This window comes from Pseudorca crassidens, chromosome 8, assembly GCF_039906515.1.
Source record: "Pseudorca crassidens isolate mPseCra1 chromosome 8, mPseCra1.hap1, whole genome shotgun sequence".
In the NCBI taxonomy this organism is placed as follows: domain Eukaryota; kingdom Metazoa; phylum Chordata; class Mammalia; order Artiodactyla; family Delphinidae; genus Pseudorca; species Pseudorca crassidens.
The window spans coordinates 104,661,727-104,687,568 of NC_090303.1; the positions used below are offsets into that span (position 1 = coordinate 104,661,727).

The 25,842-nt window shown below is 44.1% G+C and overlaps 1 protein-coding gene across 8 annotated transcripts in view; it reads left to right on the forward strand.

The window, feature by feature from the left end:
• RBM33 (RNA binding motif protein 33) overlaps positions 1–25,842 on the forward strand; it is a 117,018-nt gene that overhangs the window by 75,826 nt on the left and 15,350 nt on the right. For 2 of the 8 annotated variants that reach the window (XM_067747569.1, XM_067747572.1), the window contains 7 exons: positions 495–627; positions 1,028–1,365; positions 2,812–3,075; positions 4,405–4,695; positions 8,081–8,719; positions 22,493–22,702; positions 25,034–25,222. In XM_067747569.1, coding sequence (XP_067603670.1) covers positions 495–627; positions 1,028–1,365; positions 2,812–3,075; positions 4,405–4,695; positions 8,081–8,719; positions 22,493–22,702; positions 25,034–25,222 — 2,064 coding nt within the window. Of the gene's footprint in view, positions 1–494; positions 628–1,027; positions 1,366–2,811; positions 3,076–4,404; positions 4,696–8,080; positions 8,720–18,666; positions 20,414–22,492; positions 22,703–25,033; positions 25,223–25,842 lie in introns of those variants that run through there. The other 6 variants (XM_067747570.1, XM_067747576.1, XM_067747571.1 and 3 more) reach the window with 5 other exon arrangements.

The window sequence follows — 25,842 nt, forward strand, 5'->3', positions numbered from 1 at the left end:
TGTTTCGTCAGCGATTGCTGATTTTTGTTATGGTACACATTCAGTTTCTTTTTCTTCTGTTGAAATAAAGCAACTTCATAGCTGTGGCTTATGGTTGTGTGAAAAAGGTAGCAAAGAATAGCATGTTTGAGAAGAGTGTCAGGAACACTGAAAGTAGACATTTAGTCTCTTGGATTAGTGGACAGGAAGCTCAGTAATTGCATGGATTTCAGTAAGCTTAAAACTAATATCCTTCTGGTTTTGTAGTGCTGTTAAAACATTGAATTAATTTTTAGATGCTGCATTTTGACATTTGACTGTTTCACTATGGCAGAATCACCTATTTTGTAACATGAGGTTATATATATATATGTGTGTGTGTGTATATACAGGGGTGGCGGCTTCAGGAGATAAGTTCCTTGACTTTTGCAGAGGAAAACTTAAAACATGTACACCTTTCTGAAAACTACCGTTCATTTTCCTGCCTTCCACCCTGTTTTCCTGCTGTGCTTCAGGGCCCTCCAGAGTTCCCACAGCACACACCTGGACCTGTTCCCAACAGCTTCAGCCAGCCCCCGCGGCTTCCTCTTCAGGACCAGTGGAGGGCCCCGCCGCCTCCCCAGGAGCGAGACCCTTTCTTCTTAGGAGGTAAAGGATGGCGCAGAGGAACAGAGCAAAGCCGCGTGGGGCGACGTGCCTGAACATGCTTATGTTTTAAACGGTATTTAGCTCCCAATAGGAGATTTTGTTAATAAGAGTGTCAGATTTTTGTCCCATAGCCCTTCTGCCTGTCATTTCAGATGCTAAAATTGGACATTATTGGTATCTGAAATGTGAAAATTTCATACAAAGGAGGAAATCATCTATAGAAAATGACTAATGAAGCAGTCTAGAAATAAGAGGCGAAATGTAGAATTCTTTTCAGACATTCACACCCAACCTCTTGTAATTTTCGTCCATAGTAAGACAGTACATAAAACTGATTTCTGTGAAGTGTGTGTTCTGTGTGACCAGAGGGCAGTAACGTTGCAACGCCCTTCCGTTTCAGGTGAACCAAGGTTCCCGAGCCATCTCTTTCTGGAACAGCGAAGTCCCCCTCCCCCGCCACCTCCTCCCACGCTTCTTAGCAGTGGTCACCCTGTGCCCACTCCCAGCCCCTTACCATTCACCCAGCCTGGACCAGCGTTTAATCAGCAAGGACAGCAGCCTGTGTTCCCCAGAGAGAGGCCCGTGAGGCCAGCCCTCCAGCCGCCAGGGCCGGTGGGGATTCTGCACTTCAGCCAGCCAGGGTCCGCAGCAGCACGGCCGTTCATCCCTCCTCGACAGCCCTTCCTGCCCGGCCCTGGACAGCCCTTCCTGCCCGCCCACACACAGCCTAACCTTCAGGTAGGCGTCAGGGGCTGGTTTTGTGTTTCAGAATTCAAGTTAAAACCTTTCACATTTTTATTCTAGTCTGCCAAGATGTGGCGATTATTTAAAGAACGAGGGTATTCAACTTAAATGTGCTCTTTATTAAAGACAACTTCCTTAACAATATTGCTTATCTCCTTAATCGTAGGAGAAATGGAGAAAGTGATTGTCATTTTTTGGGAAATGAAAAAACTCAGTAGTAAGATTTTGTAAAGGATATACTATACATTGCTAATGAAATTAGGGCATGTTTTGATAATACCTTTGCTTATCATTGCAAGATTCTTAAAAGGTTAACAGGAGATAAGGTTCTTTGTCAAATTATGTTTCTGCAATATGTAGTGGGGGAAAAAAAGGGTTGCTGCTCCCTCATTATTTGAGAGATTTGAGTGCCCTCTGCTGGTGTTTTATGTTTCATCAGCTGCCTTGAGTCTGATACCTGTCTTACCCAGTATGTTTTCCTTGTGTCTTAAGCTTCCTGCTAAGGTATGTAATGATGATGGGCTTGAACCGATTATTTCGAAACACACGGAATATGTACCTAAAGTAAGAACAGGAAAATGGTTATTATATAAGGTGTTACAGTAGGAGAAAATGTTTTTTTTCTTTTTATTAAAAAAGTATAATTTGGGAATTTCCTGGAGGTCCAGTAATTGGGACTCTGTGATTTCACTGCCGAGGGCGCGGGTTCAACCCCTGGTCGGGGAACTAAGATCCCACAAGCTGCTCTGCACAACCAAAATATATATAAATGTGTGTGTGTGTGTGTGTGTGTGTGTGTGTGTGTGTGTATAAATATATATACATAATACAATATAATGTAATATATATAATCACTGCATTGCAGAAATAAGTATAGATAGGAATTTGAAAAGGAAATGAAGTCATCCCACCATCTAGAGACAGTTACCACTAACATTTGGGTGCACATGTCTTTCAGTCTCTTTAGTGCTTGCATCCTCATCATGATGCTTTCTTTTCCCAGTTAACATGTTATTACCATCTTCTCATGGTGATGAGTTCTCTTTCACCACGGCATTTGAAAACACTGCACAAGTTGACATTTTACGGCTGTCACTATTTCTGGCCATGTTTATTGGTTTCAGTCCTTGGGTATTGGAAGCAGTGCTGCAGGAAACATCCTTGAGGTTGTGTTTGCTCGCATCCTTAGTTATTTCCTTAGGATAAATTCCTGGAATTTCAAGATCTAAAGGATTTAGGGCAAATATAAAATGCAGGGTAGTAGCTTTTGGCTTATCACTGCATTTAAGATAGCATCAGCTTCATCAACAAATCTAAAATGAAATTTTAGTGCCACTTGAAGCTTCTTTCTGGTGTTGGGGTTTTTAAGGAAATGGCTGAATTGGAACACGAGCAGTACGTACATGATAAACTGTTGCTTCTCTCTTGTTGGCTTGGAAGGGGCCCCTGCACCCTCCTCTGCCCCCTCCCCCGCAGCCCCAGCAGCAGCCCCCGCTCCCGCCCCCGCTCCAGCCACCTTCGCAGCACCAGCCGCCGCCTCCGCCGCCGCCGCACCCGCACCCGCACCAGCACCACCACCTCTCTGTTCCTCCCCCGCCCCTGATGCCCGCGGCTCAGCCCCAGTTCAGGCCTCACATGCAGACGGGGCCGCCTCAGCCAAGCAGCAGTCGGACGCAGTGCCCCCAGCGCCAGGGGCTAAGGCATGTAAGTGTCCAGTTCCTCAGCTGTCTTCCGGGGGCACCTTTTATGTCGCGGGGCCTTGTGTGTCTAGATCCTCCTGTAGTGCGAGATGGCCTTAGTAATTGATGCATAACTTCAGAAAGTAGTTTGGGGTGATAAACGTTCTGCCTTTGCCAGTGGCTCTCTGTCTCCGTGGGCAGTGAATGCACAAGTAAATGAATTCAGGAGGAGTTTCTTGAACATCCTTTGTTGTTGGGCACTACTCTGGTTCCTGGGAATACAGCAGTGAACGAGAGAGACACATTTCCTGCCTTCATGGAGCTTATAGTTAATCGTGGGGATGGACTGCGTTGATCTGTGAGGTTACCTCTCGAGTACCATCGGCAGATGTGCGGCTTGTCGTGCATTGAAAGAGACTGGGAGATGTGTGTCGCTTTAAAAGTCAAAGACTAGTCACGGTTACTGTCTTACCCTCCATTAAATAACTAACCGTGTAAAGAGGCTCAGGGTTAGAGTTCCAGGCTGAAAGGTGAGATAGTTGGGTTTTCCCTTTAATACTGGTCCTTTTGACCTTGAGCTTCAAGCATGTCACTTAGCTGCTTTTAATCTCAGTTTTTTCATACCCGCCTCTTTGTTTCTTAAAGTAACATTGAGACTAAAATGATGTAAGAAGTGAGAAAGGATTTCTAGATCTGGAAAGAGGGTGCTTTGTAACCTGGGCTTCCTTTTGTAAGAACAGGGGCAGACGACACCCCCAGTCTTGAGCTGAGCAGCCGTGGAATGCAGTCCTCCCCCAGCCATCTCACAGATCTCCACACTCCTCTAGGCGTTGGGTCTCTGTTAAGGATCCTCAGGGTGAACGTGACCTGACTGTCTCCTCCCCGATGAGAGCGATGGGCATCTTTCTCCTTTTTCTTAGGGCACTAACTTAATGCTTCGTTCTTTGTTTGTTCTGCCTTCAATTTAGGGGACCCATTGACAGTGGTGGTGCCATTAACCCAGCTGACTCCTTGTGCGGGAGTCCTTGTTGCACTGCTGATTCTGTTAAAAATGTTTGTCCCCATCCTGTAAGTCACCTGGTGTAATATCCATAAAGAGGAGCCTGTCTGTAGGCAGGTATGGTACCTTTCCCAGCCCCAGTCCTTATCAGTAAGGGTATGTTACTATGTAGAGCAGAAAGCATTTATGCAGGGAAAAAATGTTTACCAACAGGAAGGTGTCTGCCCCCCAAAGGAGAAGTCACGTATTCAGTTAGAATGATTTTTAAAAATATTTCAGTCTAATGTGCCTTTTTATGTTTCTTCTCCCAAGTTTCCAGTTGTAATTAGAATTTCTTTCTTCTTGTGATGATAGAACACAACTTCTCAGAATGTAACCAAACGACCAATGCAGCAAATGCAGCCAACTGCTCCAAGAAACAGTAATTTGCGTGAATTACCAATAGCACCATCACATGTTATAGAAGTGAGTAACAGTCGCTGCTCCTCCGCACCAGCCGGGGCTCAAGTAAAGCCTATTATCAGCACGTCACCGCCCACGAGGCCCGGGGTGGGGCCCAGGACTGCGCAGGGGAAGGCTGATGTGAAAGTCAAGCCAGTTAGCCCTGTGGGCCGGCCTAAAGAGGAAGCAAAAACAGAACCAGAGGTAGGACTTTTCTTTTTCTAATTAAAAAATAATGTTTGGTTTCAAACAGGGAGACCTTATAATCAAGGTCTGTACCTCTTATCTCAGTTCACTCTCACCCAGTGAGTTCTTCACAAAATCATCCCACCTTCTTTTAACCTAACAGCCATATTCATATAAGATACACTTTCATTCTCACTGGTACTATATCAGATTGTATTCATGTATTTATACAGTTATAGTTGTGTGTTACAGAATCTGTGTATATCAGGGATCTTAACCGTTTCTCTGAAGGGCCCAGATAACAAATATTTTAGGCTTTATAGTCCAAATTGTCTCTCAGAATTACTCAACTCTGCTGTTTTATCACAAAAGCAAACATAGACAGTCTTACATCAATGGGCATGGCTGTGTTCTGGTAGCACTTTATGACAAAGTCAAGCGTTGGGCTGGATGGGCTCATGGGCCATAGTTAGCTGACCCCTTACATTTACTCTTATGTTCCTGTGGCTTTTCTGGTTTTACACTGTGAACTTCTAGAAGGTAGGACCAGTTTAGACCTTTAAATAAGATGGGGAGGGGTGTTTTGTTCTGAATTGTGTATATTATTGCTGATTTCTAAATAGGTATAAATGTTGTAAGAATAAATAATAAATGCAAGTCAGTATTCTACATGATTTCCAATTGAGATGTTATTTGTACCTTTGTTTAGTTTTGGCCACTTGATTATGTTTTGCTTAGAGGCAGTTCAGTGTTAATGCAGTATTAGTCACAAACTTTCACATTTTTAAAAAAAATTTCTTTACGTCAGTAAAATTTATGCCTGAGACAAACCCCTTGAGGCCCTTGGTCTCCTGTAAAAGAAGTGAATGCGCTTGTCTAATGCTTCCCTGAAGTCAGGATTCCATTGCGGGCTGTTCCCTGGAATTATAGATACAAAAGTTGGGCAGTATCTGTATAATGTAGGTTCTGATGAAGCATAGGCATCTAGTGTAGCACAGGTTAGAACACGCCCTTGGAATGGTCCGCTGTCGCTAGCAGTGCGGCTCTGAGCCAGTTCCTTCACTTATTCCAAGCCTCAGTTTCCTTAACTATTGGGTGTATGTGCCTGAGACGTGGCAAGAGACCAGTACGTGGAAGTTACGTTAATAATAATATATATAATGTAATAAGTAAGTATATCTATTAACTTCATAAAATAATGGCACAAAGTTTCCTTAGATGAGAATATAAGCCCTTAATCATAATAAAAACAAGCGTTAACTGTTTTTTGCCTTTCAATCAATTAAAGTGCGGGGGTGTGTGTGTCAGATTTTCTTCTAATAAATTATTATAGCAGCTGTAATGTAATGTTTCCAAGTCAGAAATGTAAGTATAAAGTGAAAATACTGAGTTAACGTTTAATAACATCTTATTAGAAGAAGGGTGACATTTCGGTTTTAAAATCAGTATATGAAAAAATCATGTAGATTTACAGACGGGATTGGGATAGTTTATAAAAAGAAATCATTGCTAAAAATTTTATCCTGCTTTTAGTTTATATAGCTAGCTCCTGACTCATGGGTGTAAATGGATTTGGCTCAAAAATGAAGTCACATATACTTTTGTAGTAACAGTGGCTAAATAAAAAGAGAAAAGTGAATTTTTAGGCATACCACTAGCCACGTTTGTCCCTTTCATAATAGTTGAGTTAGTAAGCAGGCTTCTGAAGAAGTCTTCTGTAGGATAAAATGGATGCTTTGTGCGTGAAGTGGAACTTGCAGGTGGCCATAGTGTAAGTGGTGCGTGTCTTAATTTGTTTGCTTTTAATTTTCTGTGCACATAGAATGGGACCAGGAGTAAAGTGTTTTTTTTATTTTTAAAACCTTCTGTTTGTTTTGCTTAGGTAAGTGTGGTTTATCTTCTTATATGCACCCAGTTGGTAATGATACAATGAAGGACAAATCTATTTAGAAGTATTCCTACCTATATTCTTGAACATACTTTAACTCTTTTTTGATTACATGGGGAAAAATCCTAGTGAATGTTAATTATTCTTGCATTTGAAACAGTGGGTCCTCTGGACCTGTTATTATTTCCCCAGAATGCCCTGGCCCTTGTACTTTTTGAACTTCTGTTTTTCTGTCTTCCCCTTAATGTCACTTCTAGCTCTGTGTAGCCCTCAGCCAACTTAAGATTTTCTGTTTCAGGTCTGTCCTAGACTTTGAAATTAGGTGACTGAGTTGATCAGGATTGCTGCTAAAATGACAAGCAAGCCCCAGTGAGGGGGCTTGGCTCTGTGTCTTGTAGGTCAAGTGCACGGGCTCTGGGGGCACCAGCCAACTCTTCAGCTACATTGTGGTCTTATAATTCCTAACTTCTAAGGTTTATTTGCTAACAGCTGAATTCTAGGTAGAGTAAATCCTATTATATTCTTTTGCAAAGGATCTGTGAGTGATGATATCTATGATTTTTTTTTAAAGAAAATTATTACAATTTTAAACAAATGCTAAACTTTCCTCTTTGATGCTTTTTTTTTTTTTTTTTTTTTTTTGCGGTACGTGGGCCTCTCACTGTTGCGGCCTCTCGCATTGCGGAGCACAGGCTCCGGATGTGCAGGCTCAGCGGCCATGGCTCACAGGCCCAGCCGCTCCGCGGCATGTGGGATCTTCCCGGACCGGGGCACGAGCCCGTGTCCCCTGCATCGGCAGGCAGACTCTCAACCACTGCGCCACGAGGGAAGCCCCTGGATGCTTTTTTTAAGAAAATTATTGGACTTTTTACAAAGATTCTTCTGATAGACTTTCAGAATGTTTTGGGACTGGCATATTAAAGGCATTCCTTATATACCATTAATATTCCAATACTGCAATTGGCAGCATTTTGATTCTGAGGAGAGTGCATGAGTTCAAGGTCAGAGAGATTGATTTGTGCTGTTCATTATAAGCAATTATTCTGTGACAAATGAGTTTGAGATCAGGCTGAAAATTCTGTACGAAAAATCAATAGTTCTAATCAGACCCTTTCAGGTCATTTACACCCCACCTTTTGTTGGTTCGTCAGAGGAGAGCCAGATAAAACCTGTGTGACAGCGAGGCCTCCCTACTGTTGCAGTTTCCATTTCAAACATATTTTGATATCTTAAATGAATAGTTTAATTGGTTTCAAAGTTGTAAATGAGTGGAAATTTACATTATTTCATTTTTAATATTCTGATAAGATTTTCCAAATTAGCTTTAGCTGTGTAATTTTTTTTTCCCTCCCCAGGGGAAGGAGTTATACTTAAAGTCTATAAGCAGATTTTGAACGGCTTCTTTCAATCCTGAATTAAAGGGTTTTTAGAAAGTGCCTTTTCTTAAGTTTGCTGAAACAGACTGGAACTGTCACCTAGCCTTGTACTCTAAACCATGCGTGTTTTCTGCTTCAGTTTCCTGATGAAGATGAAGAAACGAGGTTATACCGCTTAAAGATAGAAGAACAGAAGCGCCTCCGAGAAGAAATCCTGAAGCAGAAGGAGCTGCGGCGGCAGCAGCAGGCCGGCGCGAGGAAGAAGGAGCTGCTCGAGAGGCTGGCGCAGCAGCAGCAGCAGCTCTGCCCCCCACCGGCCCTGGCTGGGCAGGAAGAGCAGCTGTCGGCACCGTCGCCCACCAATGGTAACCCACTGTTACCCTTCCCGGGGGCACAGGTCAGACCGCATGTGAAAAACAGACTTCTCGTGAAAAACCAAGATGCCACTGTTTCAAATGTTCCACCCAAAACATCCAATTTTGTGCCATCTGGTGCTAACACGCAGTATCAAGGACAGCAGATGAAACCACTGAAACATTTGAGACAGGCCAGAACCATACCTCAGTGTCCAGCTCAGCACAAAGTCCTGCAGGTAAAGCCTGCAGACGGGGAGGGACCGCCACCCCCCTCGCAGACTGCTCGAGCCGCGTCCCTCCAGGGCCGGCCCCCGGAGGCCAAGCCTGGCGCGAAAAGGACTGTCATGCACCGGGCCAACAGCGGTGGCGGAGACGGGCCGCACGTCAGCTCCAAGGTCAGGGTGATTAAGTTGTCAGGCGGGGTAAGTTGACGAGGTCACCAGTGCCTCTTGGAATCTATGTTTCACTTAGTATGTCCTAACTCCCAGAGAGGATTTTTGAAGGAAGGGAAGTAAAGTTGCCTGTCTTAGAATCATGTGGACCAGCCTCTCCCCACTTGAAGCTGGTGTAAGAATTGTCGTTTAAATCCTGCTTCCAATTGGGACCCATGTTTCAGTTGTCTCTTGAGTCTTAGTGAAAAACCAGTGTGACAGTTCCTAAATTAGACGTTTCTCAGTTTTAGCTTCTTTTTATAGATAATTTATGCTAGCATCATCAGTTTGTTTTAAAAATAAAATTTCCTTTACCACAGAACACATAATTTGTTGTGTGTAGCTTTAGATTCAGGGAGCATCTATGGCAGCGGGGGGCGGGGGGGGCAGTGTGTGTGTTGCTTTTAAGCAGCGTTGTTTCAAAGACTGTTTCCCGTCTTCCAGGTGAAGCTAATTGCCCACCATCCCGCCCCCATTTGAGGGAGAAAGGGATTGACAGTATTCTAAAGTGAAATCATGTGTGATCCTACCATGTGCTTTCAGAAGTGGGGCACCCCTCATTTCTTTCTTCACCTCATAACAGTGCCCATTTTAGAGCATTTTCAGTAAAGCACAGTAATTGCAGTTTGGATAAATTCAGTACTTAAACTAAACAGAGCTGCTGCAGATAGATTCCCATTGCAGGAGATTCTCCGTCAGCGTCTGTAGAATGCTTGCTTCCTTGATTCTGCCGTATAGTCTTTATTTATTAGAGAAGGTAGCACTCGTCTCTTGCTTTAATTATATTAATTCTGCAACAGACTCTGCTTGGTCCGAGTAACTGTCGTGCTCTCTGTCGCAGCTCCCCATTGTGTGCAATTTGTGTTACAAACTGGGGAAGAAGGGGAGAACCGTAAGACACAGGCTCTTAGAGCAAACCAGCTACAGATGATTCCTTTTAAAATCACAAAATATTTACAGGAAAAAAAGAAAGGGACTTCTAATCCTCAGTTCACCCAGGGACAGCAGCACCACTAGGAACGGGCGGGAGCTGTTTGCTGTGCTGGATTAAGGGCGGCTCCTTGTTGCTGCTTAATTAGTCGAGTTTTAATTGCTTTTGTTTCTAGGTTTGTAGACTAAGGTGTGAAGTTTTTCACACGCCATAAGAAAATTTGTGATAGAGCAAATCTGTTGTTTCTCACCTCGGTTCATGGTGATTCAAAATGTTGATAAGTAGATGGCCTGTATTATATCAGATTGCTTAAATATTGTATGAATTTATTATCTTTAGGTGAAGACCCAAGTGTTCATCAGTTTCCGGTGTCTGTGTGGCCTTTTGCTTTTGACCATATTTTAATCATACTTTGTTGGTGTCTCATTTTTTTACTTGAGTTAGAAACTTCTGAGGGTGGGCCATGGGGCGATGGTTTGGGAATAGGCCTTTTCCCTGGGCAGCCACAGTGGTGCGGTGCGGGCCTGGGCACTCTGGGCTCCGGCAGACTAGGAGGTGCGGGGCACAGCTCTGCTGTCCACAGGCAGCCTTCAACTAACGAATTTATCTACTTCAGCAGAATTTATCTACCTCAATTTGCTTTTTTCTCCTGTGGAAAAAATATAGTTTTTATATCAGACCATATTCCAAAATCATGCTGTATAATTTTACAATACACAGGAAAACAACAGAGGAATTTTACATGAAAATAGCTGTCTGCCAAACTTTGAAATGGTTTTTTAGCTCCCTTTTTAATTCTTAAGTATTAAGTTAATTAACCAACATGTTCTGTATATTAGGATTTATTCCAAAAATTCCTCCAATAGCATGTTGGCAACTTTCACCTTATCAGAGGATAAATGTCTCTCGTTTGTTTGTATCTCTCTGAACCAGAACAAACAGTGTTTCCCTAAAGGCCTGGGTTTTTTGGTGTGTTTTTTTGGTGGGTAGGAACTATTTGTAACATACCCATTGTGCAAAAAGGAGACAGTTCTTGTAAGTGCTAAGTATGCTCTCATTTTTCCTTTTATTTCTGTCCCTGCTGGTCCTTCTCTCCTTTCATGCACCATGGCATTAATGCCCAGGGCTGTGCTATGTTGTGTGCTGGGAGCTGAACCAGCCACCCTGGTGAGGGTCTGACAGGGGCTTAGCATATGGGAGGATTGACTTGTATATCGTACCTGTGCAGAATATTATTTATGCATTTCAGGTTTATAGTTACTTGTTTAATAGAAGCATTTCATTGTCAGTTCACATTCTTGTATTTTGCTGTGAGCCCAGGACTTCTTCACATTCTGTTTGTGCAGAAATACAATAGACATCCTATTTATAAGGTTTTCTAGAGAAATTTACTTTTCAGAGAGTCAGTTTGACTTCTTTCTAACCTAAACTGGCATCGAATGTATAAACTAAACTATTCTTTGCATTCAGTGGTCTCCTCGTTCTAGTAGTTGGTCTTCAGACAGGACACAGGACTATCGCAGTACATAGTGCTGTTCTAGAAATTGTGCTCTGGTGGTGATCACAGTCAAAATACGTATCTACAGGATTGTTAGGGAAGCGGAAATTTCTTGTGCATCAGTCTTATTCTGATGTACAAATTGAAAATATATTACAGCTTAAATTAGTTTTCTTTAGGTGAACTTTTACCTGTGAGGCAATTGTGAATCAATAAGGTCTTCTCTTTTGTCATTTCCATATTTCATTGTCTGTAATTCAATAATTTATCTTTGGATTTTATTAAATTGGGTTTTTTGAAAGGTGAAAGAGCCTGTGTCTTAAGACTATAGGTTTTTCAGTCTGCCCTTTCATTAATTATACTATCTTCAAAGTGATTTTAATTCATACTGATCATCGAAGGAGAATTTCTAGTCTTTTTATATTGTTCCTCTTTGTTAGAGCTAATGCATTACGGACATGGGAAGCATTTTCAAAAGGACGTAATGAAAAGTATTTCTTGGTGTCGGTTCTCACACAGTCCCTGACCAGGTCTGGGTTTGTAGCTCGCAGAGTCGTACCTGACTTCCTTTGGGAGCCGTCTTGGCCTCATGTGTTCTTTGTTGGCCAATCCGAAGCTCCTGTGTGTGGGGCGTGGAGGTTGAGGCCCTCAGTCACCAGGAGGGTGTGATGAGGTGAAAACAACGTGGCTGTGTTTGAGGAAGACCCGTGGCTGGATGCTTGTCTACTATTTATTGTCTTGGGGGCCCTTCTAACACGTAGAAGGTACTTTATAAATGTCCATTTTCTTTTTGGAATGCTCCTAAGGCCCCTTCTAGAAATACATTCCCTGATTTTATGCCACATAATAGGTAGTAGCTACTGTTTATCAGGTGTTTAGCATGTATTCACAGCATCCTTATGAGTTAGATCTATTATTGCCATTTCATAGGTAAGTAAATTGAGTCTCAGATAGTAGCCCAGGGCCACTCAGCTACTGACTGGTAGAGCGAGGCTTCTAAATCCTGTGCTTTTTACCCTTATTTACAATAGCTATTTTTACTGCTCCTTTTCCTCCTAGGTTTCTTAGTTCTAGATTAGGGAGAGTAGTCTACTCTTTCCAGTGAGTTTTTAGGGGCGGCTTCTAGGATGAGGGCTGATCAGGTTTCATTTTGCTTGCCAACCCCAGTTGGTACTGACTGGCTGCAGAGTATGTGGAGAGGGTTTAGAGGTGGGCCACAGAGCCCTGACTGGGGAGTCTGGACTGGGGAGTGGCTGGGGTTGCATCACGCCTGTGCTGGAACCTGTGTGGAGTAGCCTGGTATGGTGAATTAAAGCGAGGGACGGCGTACCCTGGCTGAGTGTAGCTGTGACTATAGCTGTGTGCTAGAAATGTGTCTTTGAACATTTCTATGTAGATCAAAATAGATCCGATTTTATATTTAAAATTGAAATCATTAAGGGAATTTGAAATTTAAAGAGACCTTTTGTTATGAGGCTGATCAATCTCTTTGTGAATTTTAGTTTTTTCCCATTTATATTGTCTGATTTGTTGGGTGAGATTTAAAAAGGAACAAATTAATGCTACTTGTAAAGAGTGTTAAATGTTGGCAAATATTGCTTCTAAAATTTCATGTGCCTCCCTGAATAATATTTATATAAGTAATCTACTTAAAGAATTGTAGTTGATGGAATGGTTCTCTTTTTATTATTTAAAACATAGGAATAGTCTCCATTTGCTCATTTCTCAGAAAGCTACTTTTAAGTATTTAATTTTCAGAAACCAAAAGAGCAATCTTGTTAAATCATAATTTCTGAAATTCCCGGGTGATCCAGTGGTTAGGACTCCATGCTTTCACTGACGAGGGCCTGGGTTCAGTCCCTGGTTGGGGAACAAAGATCCCACAAGCTGTGCAGCGTGCCGTGCCCCCCTGCCCCCAATCATAATTTCTCTCATAACCAATACATAATCCAGAAAACCTCTTCAGGTTAATAACAGAGCATATATAAAAATGTAAAATGTTTACTTAGTGTAAACTTAGTATAATCATCCTCAGCCATGTTCTGTGATTAAACCCCAGAAAAAAGAATTAGGACGAGCAAGTGCCGTGCAGAATTTGTTTATTCAGGAGTTTCATTAGGCCTGCAGCTCTGTCTTCCAGGTTAGGGGAAATGGGGAATCTTTGAGATGTTTGCATCGGGTTACCTGGCCCAGATGAACCTGTGTCCTCCTCAGAATGAGGCTAAGCTTCTCCCAGGGTGGCTGTGAGGGTTAACTGTCGTGACATGGGTGAGATGAGTGGCACAGTGCTTGGGCACATGGCATTGGCTCAGTAGATGTTACTACCCTTTCCTTTTAGTTAAAGGAAGAAAAAGTGTGTTCTTACAGTGTTCTTTAAGAAAATGAAAGCAAATTCTGAATTCAGCTGCTTTATTCTAATTGAGGTCATGAAAATTTTAAGAATTTGGCAGCAAATTAAGTAAAGAGCCCTTTGTTCTGCTGGCCACACAGAGAAATGGGAGAAGCACAGAATGCCTCAGCAGGAAAGCCAGCTGTCCAGTCATGATATTCTTGAATTTTACTTTTAAAAGGCTGTCAAAATGCTTCACGTAAAAGGTCCCAATTTGTTTGTGTGAGCTTGCTTTTGGGGGTTGGTGTGCATTTGTAGATTTCTTCTCTTCCTCAAAAGTTATTCTCAATTTTCTCTAGCGCGATGGTGTGTGCATACCTGATCTTTTTTTGTGGAGTGGAGGACGTTTAATTTTGATATACGTAATCTCAAGAGAAGTTGCAAAAATAGTATAAGGAGTTTCTTACACTGTGTATCAGATTTACTAGAAACAGAAGTGCTGGTCTTGGAGTCATCTGTCAGTCTTCGGGGACTCTAGTCTGAGAAGGAGTCGCAGGTGGGGGTACAAGTGGTCACCCTCGCGGCCTCCCGTTCTCCGGACGTGCCCTGTTTTTCCGTGGTCTGGCCGCCTTGCTCTTGTAGTTCTGTCTCCCCGCTCCGTCCACACTCACGCTGCGCCCTTTCTCGGCGCCTGCACGCCCCCGCCGCGCCCTGCCCTTCTCTGCCCACTGCTGGAGCTGTCTCCTAGTCACTGCTCCTGACTGAGGCTGGGTTTCCACTTCAGTTCATTTTTTGTCTCAAATACATTATAAATATTTAAGAAACATTTGTTGAAATAATAGAGAAAATTAGTAGCTTCTCCCTTTAAAAATACAGGTATTGTTTACAGTTTCTTTCTTTTTTTTTTTTTTTTTTACAGTTTCTTTATGGAAATATCCAAGGAGGAGGAGTTAACACAGTGTGGTGTTGTTGTCGTTTCCTTCCCCCCCCCCCCGCCCCACAGTACTTCTGATTATAAAAGTAACAGCTGTATATTGTAGACATTTAGATGACACTAGTAAGCAGAGTATAACACCAGAAATAGCATTAATCCTTGTTAATTCAGTTTACAAGATGCGATTGTATTGTACATTTGGCTGTTTGATGAGTCTGTGGTGATGACTCGTTCTTGGGGAGACCCACGCCCCAGGCCAAGGCAGAACAAGGCTCACGTTGTGTATGTCATTCTGTGACTCGCCAAGCTGCCTGGCCACGGCTGGAGGACTCAGCTGTCCTGACTCATTGGCTTCTGGTGGAAGCTGACTTGATGCCATGGTTTTGGGCAGTACCCAAGAGCTGATGCCATGCTAGAGGACCAGGAGAAGGCAAGTCAGATGAAAGTGAGTTGGAAATGGGTAGTAAAGGACAGAACTGCAGTGGGCTTGTGATAGAGAAACACCTCTGGGAAGCTGAGTGTAAGAGAAGCTTCTTTGACACAGGTAGGGGAGCCAGGAGAGGCCCTGCCCAGATGGACGGGGAGTGGGGGTGGGTGTGAAGGCACCACTGTCCAAGGAGGTGAGAGCCCAGACTCCCACCTTGCTGACCCCTGGTTCCCTCTCGTCCTGCCATCCCTCTCCTCTCTGGTGGGGAGAGTGGCCACGTGGCTGGTTGTAGTTGGGCCTCATTTGTTGCCTGATCACTTCCCTGTTAGAGGAGCTGATGAGCAGTCAGATGGCCGAAAGGCAAATAAGAGAGGAAGAAAAATGGGGCACGAATCTTGATTAATCGCTTGTTTGATAAGATGTATATTCTAGAATCTTCTTTTGGAGGAGAAGCTACTGTGCATAAGTAATTGTTTTTAAGAGCTTTGAAACACTTTGGTGCGAAGAACTGATAACTTCTAGAGGTATGACGTTTTCAGCATTCTTAAACATGTGACCTCTAAATTTGGGCAAAATAGACTACTGTCCATTAGAGGACAGGCATCAGTTTTAATGAATTAGAATGTCTACACGTGAATTTATAGGTGTTTTTAGGCATATGGTGTTTCTTTCAGAGCGAAATAAGTGGTTAAATCAGAAATAATTCTCTTGTAATTAGGAATCAGGATTTGCTAACCCACCTTCTCCAGCAGAAAAGGAATCTGCTTTCTCCAGCGTCTTGGGTAACTTCCCTCTCCTCACTTCGAACAGCTACCAAGAATAGGAGCCTCGTCACCTGCGCCGGGAAGTCGCCTAGCGCTCTGAAGTAGGTCCTTCCCAGCTGCCCATCCGGGGCAGGTTGGAAGCGTCTGCTTTCCAGAGTCTGGAGCTTCATCCGTACGGGGGCGCTCTTGCTGGAGAAGCCAGAGTTCGTGGGCCCCTGCTGCTGGGTGAACCGCAGTCTCACTTCTAGCAGTCCTTTCCTTTTTTTAGATTGGTAGGTCTGTGCTGTAGAAATTGGAGAATCCTGGGGCATCAGATCCCCTCACAGGCTCAGGGCTTTGGTATATTTCTCCAAAGGCCAATTAATTTTGCTTTTAAAAGATTGCCCAAACCTAACTAGTTTCAGAAAGGTAGAATGTTGAGAGAGAGAGAGAGAGAGCACTTGAATAACTGTGCCGTGTTATCACCATAAGGCGAAATCCTGGTGCACCTACCGGTTGAATCCTTTTTTTCTCCAGGAAGCCCAAGCAAGCACTTGTGAGATCCCTTTAACCTTAAGGATTTTGTTTCAGTCCAGCCCGTGTAGACCTGTTGCTGGAATTTTATAGGAAGCAGTTTAGATTTAAGTTGCTGCTTTTACACGTTCTGCATGCTTGCGTGTGGAGGGATAGCTTATTGCGTAGAATAGATGGACACTGCCCATGTGAAGTGTCCTCACCTCATATCATATTGCAGCAGTTTAATCAGGGAATTGACACAGGAGCCTGGATAAGAATGTTATTAGCCTGTTTATTTTATCTTTTCTCCTTTAAGTAGTAGTCTCAAAGACAGACTAGAGCATGAAACGTATTTGTGTTTAGAAACTTCGTAGAGCATGCATATCATTTATTGTCCAGATTCTGGGCGAGCTTTCTAAAGATCACAGGGCCAGGCCCAGCATTGTTGTAGTTAATAGAAACCTGCTCCGTGAGGTCTGTGGGCTGGCAGATCAGCAGCATTGACATGACAGTGAAGTAGGCCTTATCGAAAGGAGAATTCATAAGAGGCTGCCCTGGGACCCTAACCACTGTCCTTCTCTGTGTCCCGACAATGTTATCTGTCCTCTCAGTACGGAGTATCAAATGTCTGTCATGAGTACAGAAATTAATTTAATGTCACCTGAAGACATGCAATTAATCTTTTAGAGGTTTTCATAATACCTTTACAGAAAGAGTTGCCAGTTTGGCGGATTTGGATTTTGGGGTTTAGAAGAAGATAAGGAAAATTAATTTTTCATCAGGGTTAATACAAGCTAGCAGGGCCACAAAGGCTGAGAAAAATGGTTGGGGAATTTGTCAAGTGTTGTCACTCTAGAATAATGCTGCTTAACGTCTGATAGGTGTAATCGAGAGTTGAGATTTCTATAGAGAGGGATTAATCAATTTGCTCACTAGTGAATGCGAGCCAGCGATACCACTTCTTCATGATGTTTAAGAATGAAAATAAGATTTGATCTGTCAAATTGCAGGCTACCCTGACAATATCAATGGGCATTTTTATCTATACATTTAAACAATTTGTTATAAATAAACTTGTCATGCTAATGTTGGTGGCTACAAACCTCATTTTTTTTTAACGATTAAGCTGGTAAAAAGTGTTCCCTAAGCTTACTTAATTCAGGAAGTGCCTTTTATATTTAAGAAAAACTGCCCTCAAGAGACATTTTTATAGTGTGTTCATTAAAAGATATTTATCTGCAGAAGAAAGCAAGGAAATATTTCCAGGTTGGCCTAAGACAGGTCAAACTCCTCTTCTCTTCATCTGTTTTGGAGGAAGTAAAAGGTATTTAAAATCATGTCTAAACACACTGCTGTGCAAAGAATTTAAAAGGGAACTGTGCCACCCTAGAGAAATGCACTTTCAAAGTGGATTTCCTTTCTTTGAATGGAATGTAATCTGCCATCCACAGATGACTAGTTATTCCCTTACATTAAGATGATAATGTAACTTAATAAGCTTTTAATGAAACTTTCAGGTTTCTGAAAGTCCTGATTTGAATCGACAGTATTTTAAAATTTACATAAGTAATAATTTTGGAATCTCCTTCAGTGCTGTTAACTATATGCACAAGTTGTAGAAGACTTCTAAGTAAATAGGCGGGTTCAGTTTGGCTTGGTTCTCATTCACCTTTTTTCTGTGTCTGTGAGAATGTGAGAGTAGGTGTAAAAAATATGTTTCTGGCCACAGCCTAGAAGTTAGTAGGTTGAATGTTGCCTAGTGTTAACCGGAATAACTCTGGGATTTAAAATTTATCCGAAGAATTAGCTTTTCGTTGTGCTAATTTGAAAGAAAATAATTGTTCTCTCAATTGGGAAAAAAACTGCTTTTCTTACAAAATGAAATAACATTACTTATATTTAAGCCTTGAGTCCTCAGCATGGTTTCCAGAAAAATGTCAGAGCAGAGCATTATAGTAAACCTTCATTTCCTTAAAATGATTTAATTGAATGATGGTTAGTCCCTTTGTTTCTAACCCTGCTAAAAATAGTTATGTTAGTATAAGCTCCTTGCCTACGAGGTTGTGTGGAGTCCATGCTTTGGAACCACTGAGACAGGAAGTCCTAAAAGCACTTACTGTGTGACCAAGGATCTCGGGTTTTTCATTTGGAAAGTGAGAATAATAATATTTACCTTGAGGGAGGATTGAAGGAAAACAGTCTCTGTACAGACCCTAGTGTACTACTTGTCAAGTTGAAGACATTCAGCAAACAACTCCATCCATCTTCCCATGAGTGGAGCATGTTGAATGGTGCCATTCAGCATGGTGATGGAGAGCCTAGAGTGCCCTGGAAATTTCTGTTATAAAGTTTATTACATCATTTGTAGCTGTAGAAGGTGTAAAACATTGTCCTGAATATAAGTAACTCCAGAGCTTACCCAGACCTTCCCGTCACTTGTCAGTAAGCTGACGATAGCAGTTTTTCCCAAAAGTTGGGCCTTTGTTATAATCCCTGCCTGAAGCATCCCTCTTTCTTGTTCATCGTTGACTCACCAAGTGCTTGTCGTCTTCCTGCCCAGGGCTCGGTCCTCTTCTCTGAGCCGAGGATGCGTGGCGACCAGTGCTGCCCGCGGGGCTCCCGTTCTCGTGAGCGTGACAGGACTGTGAGTGGTGATTAACGCTGTGAAGAAGAATAAAGCAGTTACGTGGCCTGGGAAACCTTAGGGTTAGAGATGCTGGGGGCCCCCTCGAGTGAGCAGGTCAGGCTGGCGGCTGCTGAGGCTCCCCGGGCGGGGAGTAGTAGGGGTGCTCACCGTGCCCGTGAGTTTGTGAGATGCAGACGGAGCGGGGAGACCTCCAGGCGGCGAGGTCCAGACCTGCAGGCGCTCTGATCACAGACGTCCTTTACTGTGTCTTCTCAGGCCATCTCCTAGGAAGTCTTAAATGGAGAGGCTTTTTGTGATAACTCTACCTGTATTTCTGAACTGCAGATGGGAATCAAGCTTACTTTAAAACGTAAACTTGTTTTGAAAGGAAAATAAAAGTTTAGAACTTTGTTTTTCAGGGTGTTCCTCTGACCTAATATTGTCAGACATAAATTAGCACCAGTCTCTTAACTCAGAATAACAGCAAAGAGAATTTTTGTTTGGGGTGTTTATTGACTAAATGTTTCTGTTCTTAATTCCCAGTTTAAAAATCATCAGATCACCACAGCGTTACATATTTATCACCCAAATACATACACACAGTGTATACCTTAAAAATAGGCAAATATCCTATTTTTGGTGCAAGCTTTTCTTTTTAAATAAAACTTCACTATCTAGATCATCTACTTTTTTTTTTTGGCCGCTCCTCGCGGCTTGTGGGGTATTAGTTCCCCAACTGGAGATTGAACCCAGGCCCCCCGGCCGTGGAAGCACAGAGTCCTAACCACTGGTGGCGAGGGAATTCCTTTTTTCTTCTCTTTTTCTTTTTTTGTTTTCTATTTTAAGATCATCTACGTTTTTAGCTCTGGATTGCTAAAGAAAATATCTGCAACGATATTCACCATGTTGTCCACCGTATATATGGACATCATTCCTTTCAGACCACATGTACCAGCTGATTACCGATTTGTACAGCATGACAGTATGTTTTCTGGTGCACCCAGTATCAGTGCTGAACTGAAGGCTGGCCTCTTTAGTATCACAGTGGCATTTAGTAAATACGTATGTACTAATTGACAGTGGCTATAACCTAGTATTCTGATACTGTAATCTCTTTTTTAATAGCACATTCAGAGCTACGTAGTTTTTAGAAGCCTGATCTACCATTGATTGTTTTATTCAGTAAATATCTCATTGCCATCTATATGCATAGGAAATTTTGGCTTGGTAAACAAAAACAGACTCACCCAGGTCTAAGCCACTGGTTTCTCTAAACCATACATAATAGCCAGTTCATTTATCCACATTAGTGAAAAAGGTAGACGGTGGAGAATCAGTCAGTAGACTGTTAGGTAGCTGAGCTGTGTGGAGAATTCAGTGACCCAGTGCCACCTGCATCTATGGCACAGCCTCTGGTGGGACCTGGGGGCTAGTGTGAGGTGTCAGCCCATGTAAAGAGACGTGTTTAAGAACAGTGAGACTTAACATTTGAACAGTGAATTTATGAATCTTATACTAACATAATTTGAATATGATTTTAAGTAAATTAATAAGTGATGGATTACTGGCTTTTAAAGATAGGAATATGTGGTGTATACCCTTAAAATTTTCAACTTTTTAGTGTAGAAAATTTCAAGCATATACAAAACTAGAGAGTGTTCACATAGCTTTTCAAGATATGAACTTTGAAAAATTGTGTGCTGAGAATAGGCCATCATCCCTGCCTGGCTGGGGTACCTGCTCACACCTTTTGGATGAAAGATGTAATGGAGAAGTTTCAAGAAGCACAAGAAGCAGTCTGACTTCATGTGGATCCTGGTCCTGCAGAACGGCCTGCCTTTCCATAGTGCGTCCGTTTTCATTTGGGGAACAGTCTCCCATCAGGTTGGAATAACGCCCAGCAGGATCACATTTCAGACAATTATAGCCGACATTATAGAGTCACAGAGTCACAGAACATTATGGGGGCAACCACCTGGTTCAGCCATCCTCAGCCCTGGCTGGAAAACATCACTGGAAGAGCGTTTAAAATATGCTCATGTCTGGGGCTTCCCTGGTGGCGCAGTGGTTGGGAGTCTGCCTGCCGATGCAGGGGACACGGGTTCGTGCCCCAGTCCAGGAAGATCCCACATGCCGCGGAGCGGCTGGGCCCGTGAGCCATGGCCGCTGAGCCTGCGTGTCCGGAGCCTGTGCTCTGCAACGGGAGAGGCCACAACAGTGAGAGGCCCACGTACTGCAAAAAAAAAACCCCCCAAAAAACAACAAAAAAATGCTCATGTCTGGGTTCCAGCTCCAGAGGGTCTAATTGGATGGTTCTGGGTCAGAGTCCAGGAACACTAACACACGAGAGCTCCCTAGGGGACTAACGTGCAGGTCGAATACCCGTGACTAGTCTCACACTAAGCATGATGTGAGCTGTCGATTTTTGGTAGATTTCCTTTGTCAGGTTGATTTGTCCCTTCTGTTCCTAGTTCACTGAAAATTTTTATTATGAGTGCTTTTCCTGTATCAGTGCAGGTGGTCATGTGGTCTTTTCCTCTACTGATGTGGTCTGATAACTGATTTTTGAGTTAAACCAACCTTGCATTCCTGGGGTAAATCTTACTTGGTTATGGTGTATGATGCTTTTTCTGCGTTGCTGAATTTAGTTTGCTAGTGTTTTGGTGAGAATCTTTTTCATGTATATGTATGAGGGATATTCTTTTGTGGCTTTTGTTTCTTTTGATGTCTTTGTCTGACTTTTGTAAAAGGGTAATACAAGTCTGAGAGAATGAGTGGGGAAGTTGTCCCTCTGCTTTTGTTTTCTGAACCAGATTGCGAGTCTGTCTTTCTTAAACAGTTGATAGAATTCACCAGAGGATCCGTTTGGGCCTGGGCTTTTCATTTCTTCACCTGGTCTCCTGGGAGGCAGCCCTGTCGCTGCCCAGCTTAGTGCTCAGCCAGCGCTCAGGGATCGGTGGTGCTCGGCACCCCGCCCTGCCCTTGGCCGGCGAGCTGTGAGTGCGTTGCCCCCTCAGACCCCTCCTCAGCTCTTCTTCCTGCTGTCCCCCTGCAGTTCCCTGTCCGCCATGTGGGGAGGACTTGTCTGGGCCTCCAGTAACTCTTTCATTTCTAGAATTTCCTCATTCAGTTTCTCAGACTCCTGGCTGGTCTGCTCTTGTTCCAAACAGGACTGAGGCCGGAGGCCAGCCTACGTGTGGGTACTTGTGACTCAGAGGAGGAGGGGCGACCAGGGTGCTGCTCAGCCTGCGGGCGCTCTGGGGAGCCCAAGTGTTCAGGGTTGTATCTGCCGGGAGGAAGGCACTGGGGCGCGCCTGGGATTCACAACCAGCGCCGGGGGACAGCGGGGCGAGTCAGGATGATGACCCGCTTTCATTAGGTTTGAGTGGGAGTTGAAAGTTTAAAACCGCTGCCTATACAAACTGTCAGATTTTCACAAGAATGCTCATGAAAATGGAAAAGGCATGTCGAGTATGAAGTATTTTTAAAGTCAAGCACTATTTCACTGAACTCAACAGCACTTACTTTAGTAATTATAGACCTCTTGAGTGGGTACAGTAATTAAAGATCTTAGTTTTAAATTTGAAAAATACTATTAAAACCCAAACCCCCGTCAAGTAAGAAATTTCCTTCGTGGCCCTGGTGAATGGCAGGCTTGACGGTTGTGCTTCTCGGTTGAGCACTGATCGAGGTGGACCCCGATGCTGGGGAGGGATGCCTGCTCGTGCGGAGACTGACCAGCGTGCTGCCTTGGTTTCAGCAGGGAGGAGAGAGCGATGGCTTTTTTCACCTGGAGGGCCAGCCTCAACGGCTCCCTCAGCCCCCAGAAGTGAGACAGCAGCCTGCCCGCAAGGTGACGCTGACCAAGGGGGCGCTTCAGCAGCCCCAGCACCCTCCGGTGGGGGCCCACGTGCACTCAGCCGGCCCTCCAGGCATCAAGAGCATCCAAGGAATTCACCCGGCCAAGAAGGTACTGCCTGTTACTGCCCCTGCCCCAGGAGCGGAGCCCGTGAACCCACTGATGGGAGTGCCTGGCGCAGCAGGAGTGCTCAGATTGTGGATGAACCAACCATAGTTTCCTTCGCCCTGGCTTTGAAAGCTAACGTGTTCACAAAAGCGCTTTCCTCTTGTGACATTTTGAGTGGTACGATGCTGGGAAATCACCCTAAACCCAGGCTGCGGGTATTTCGGGCAGCTCTGAGCTGTGCTCTGGGGACAGCCCTGCACAGAGCCCAGCCCAGCGCTCCTTCCTCCCCTGCCAGCTGCTCCTCCAGAGACTGCTTCCTCCTCGTCACCCCAGTTCGCAGATGGGAAGCCTTTGGGGGTGAAGTACCTTGCCCGAGAAAGTGCCTCTCCCCCCGGCTCTTCCCTCCTCCCTCCCTTGCTCTGGGGGTCGAGGGTGTGTTTTCCTTCTCCGAGCTCAGTGTGGGAGACGAGGTGTGGGCATCCAGTACCCCTTGTGAATTTAACCTTCCCGAGGAGAGGAGCGTCCCCCTTGTCCCATCATGTCCTGGTGGGGACCCCCCCAGCTTCTGGTGAGGGTGTCTTTGTAGCTTTCCCAAGGGCCCCCTCTCTGCCCGACAGCAAGGTCCCCTCTCGGCGCAGAAGCCAGATGCCCCTTGCCTGATGACCTTAGGGTGGAAGAGGAGCAACAATACTTGCTCTGAGTTTCTTCTAGAAAGCTCTGAACTCTGCCAGTTCATCCTCTCTGCTTGCCTTGCAGGTGATATTAAGGAGTAGTGTTAGCCTGAAGACCGTTCTTTGAAGTAATTCAGTTACTCCAGATTTATTTTCTCATAAATACCTTATGATACAGGGACAAACAGAGTAGTGACATTTTTGCTGCAGGTGGCACAGGCACAGACACATTAAGTCGTATCTTCAGATATACTCTTTAAAAATTGCTCCAGTCTAAATTTTCTTTGGTCAGGTGTTGTCCCTGGGTATGCTATGAGAAAGATCGTAGAACACCCCTCCCCCCCCATAGTCTGTTGTACACACAGATAAAGCACTCGTGTTTCTTCATCCTCAGCCTCAGGTTACTCTCCTATAAAAGTGAGGACAGTAATCTTTCCTGGCTTATTTGGGCTCTTGCGAGGGTTTTATAAGAAGATACCTGGAATGTGAGCCAGCACTCGGTAGAGAATGTTGTTATTAATGTTATAGAACACACTGCTGGTTTCCAGGCAGTGAAACTTGCACTTTTTGATGGTGTTTTCCCATGTGACTTCTCTTGAAATACCCTTTTGCACTCTGGGAACTCACTTCACAGGAGTAGTTGTGTCGCCTCCTGTGGAATGTTCCGAAGTGTTGCGTGCTTTTCTCAGTTTCCCTTTATGTGGCACCCATTCATGTACTAAGGGTTCCATTCTGATTTCTGTCTGCCTTCCTCTGTGCCCTTCTCTGTGATGGGGCGGAAGGTCATTTTTGGCTCTTTCTACCCGACTCTCGGGCAGAGTTGGGCAGGACGTCTGGAAAGCGCAGTGAGCCCAGTCACATCCGCGTCTGCGTTTCACTGCTGTCCTGGTCTGGGGGCACTGGCGCTTTATCTACTTTCCGGATTAGAAAAGACGGGAAAGCTCAGCTGTTCCTTCTTGTTTAAAAGATCCCAGAACAGTGGTTTTGAGCCCTGGACGGCTTTAAAAAATGCTAAGGTCTGGGTCCTACCTTAGGCCAGTGCTGTTGTAATTTCGGTGGGGGACAGGGGCACTCAGTCGTTGTAGTTGGGGTTTTTGGTTTTGTTTTGAAAGCCCTGCAGAGGAGTGTAATGTGCAGTGGTGCAGCCAGTGGGAGACTCCTGCTGCAGAATCTGCCCTCCAGGGTACGTAGTGTTGTGGCTTGCAGTGACAGGGAGGCGGCTGTGGGGAGCACCATACACAGTCCCCTGGTCCCCGCTGGGTTTGCCTGTGGTACAGTGGGAGAAATTTGGGCTCCGGGGCCGTTAAGGACTGGACCCAGATCTTTGTGTTACTCGCGGCAGGTTTCTGAACCCCTGTGATCCTGCTGCTTCGTCTACAGGATGATGGTAGCACAGAAAGTGCCTACCTAGTACCATGCTTGGCACCAAGATAGGTGCAGACTTTGCTGCTTCCTTTTCCTTCCTTTTCTTTTACTCCAGTTTGCTGGGTACTGTGGTCTTATTTAGACATTAAACCCTTTTCTGATAGTGGATAAAAACTACAGAAGGTCCTGTCGTTCACGGTGTATTTTAATGGATTCTGATTTGTTCACTTTTGTATCTTAGTAGCTGTGAAAAAAACCCCAAGCTTCAACCTTGAATAGTTCCTTTTGTTGTTGCCAGGTCATCATGCACGGGAGAGGCCGGGGAATGGCAGGTGCGATGGGCCGGGGCCGCCTGATGCCGAACAAGCAGAATCTCCGGGTGGTGGAGTGCAAGCCTCAGCCCTGCGTCGTGTCTGTTGAAGGGCTTTCTTCCTCCACTACTGACGCCCAGCTGAAGAGCCTGCTGATGTCAGTAGGACCCATTCAGGTGGGTCACCTGGGGCCCGTTCTGTCTGTGCCCTTTGTCCTTCCCAAGACTCGGTTATTTCTTCATTTAAGATCCCTTTGTGTTGGTTACTTCATGATAAAACAGTACTCTTGAGAAGAAGGACAAGTATTTTATCTGCTGTGCACACTTGATGCCAGAACTTTGCCTTAGGCTTGGATTACTTGGAAATTATCAGGTGCTCAGAAACCTTATGAAATAGTTATTCTAGCCGAACAGATTGTCCTTTGAAACCCTCATATTATCCTAAAGTTCTTATATGCGCCCAAACACACAACCTTTTTGCTCTATCACACACTTGTTTTGTGTGTAACAATTTTAACATTTTAAAGTATCTAGCCTTTTGACCTTCATTTTCAGAAATAGCCTCACATGTTAACACCTGTGGAACTTGCTTTAGACTTTACAAATGTGAAATAATGTGGACTATATTTTGGTCTCTTAAGTTTTAAACTGGCTAATTCTAAATGCGTGAAGGTCTCTGCCGAGCTGGCTGCAGATGGGTCTCCAGTTGTGTTGTAAACAAAAATTGCCACTGAAATCCCTGATTGCTCCAGCCTCTAGAGCCCTGGAGGCAAACCAGCGCAGTGGGTAGACCTGGT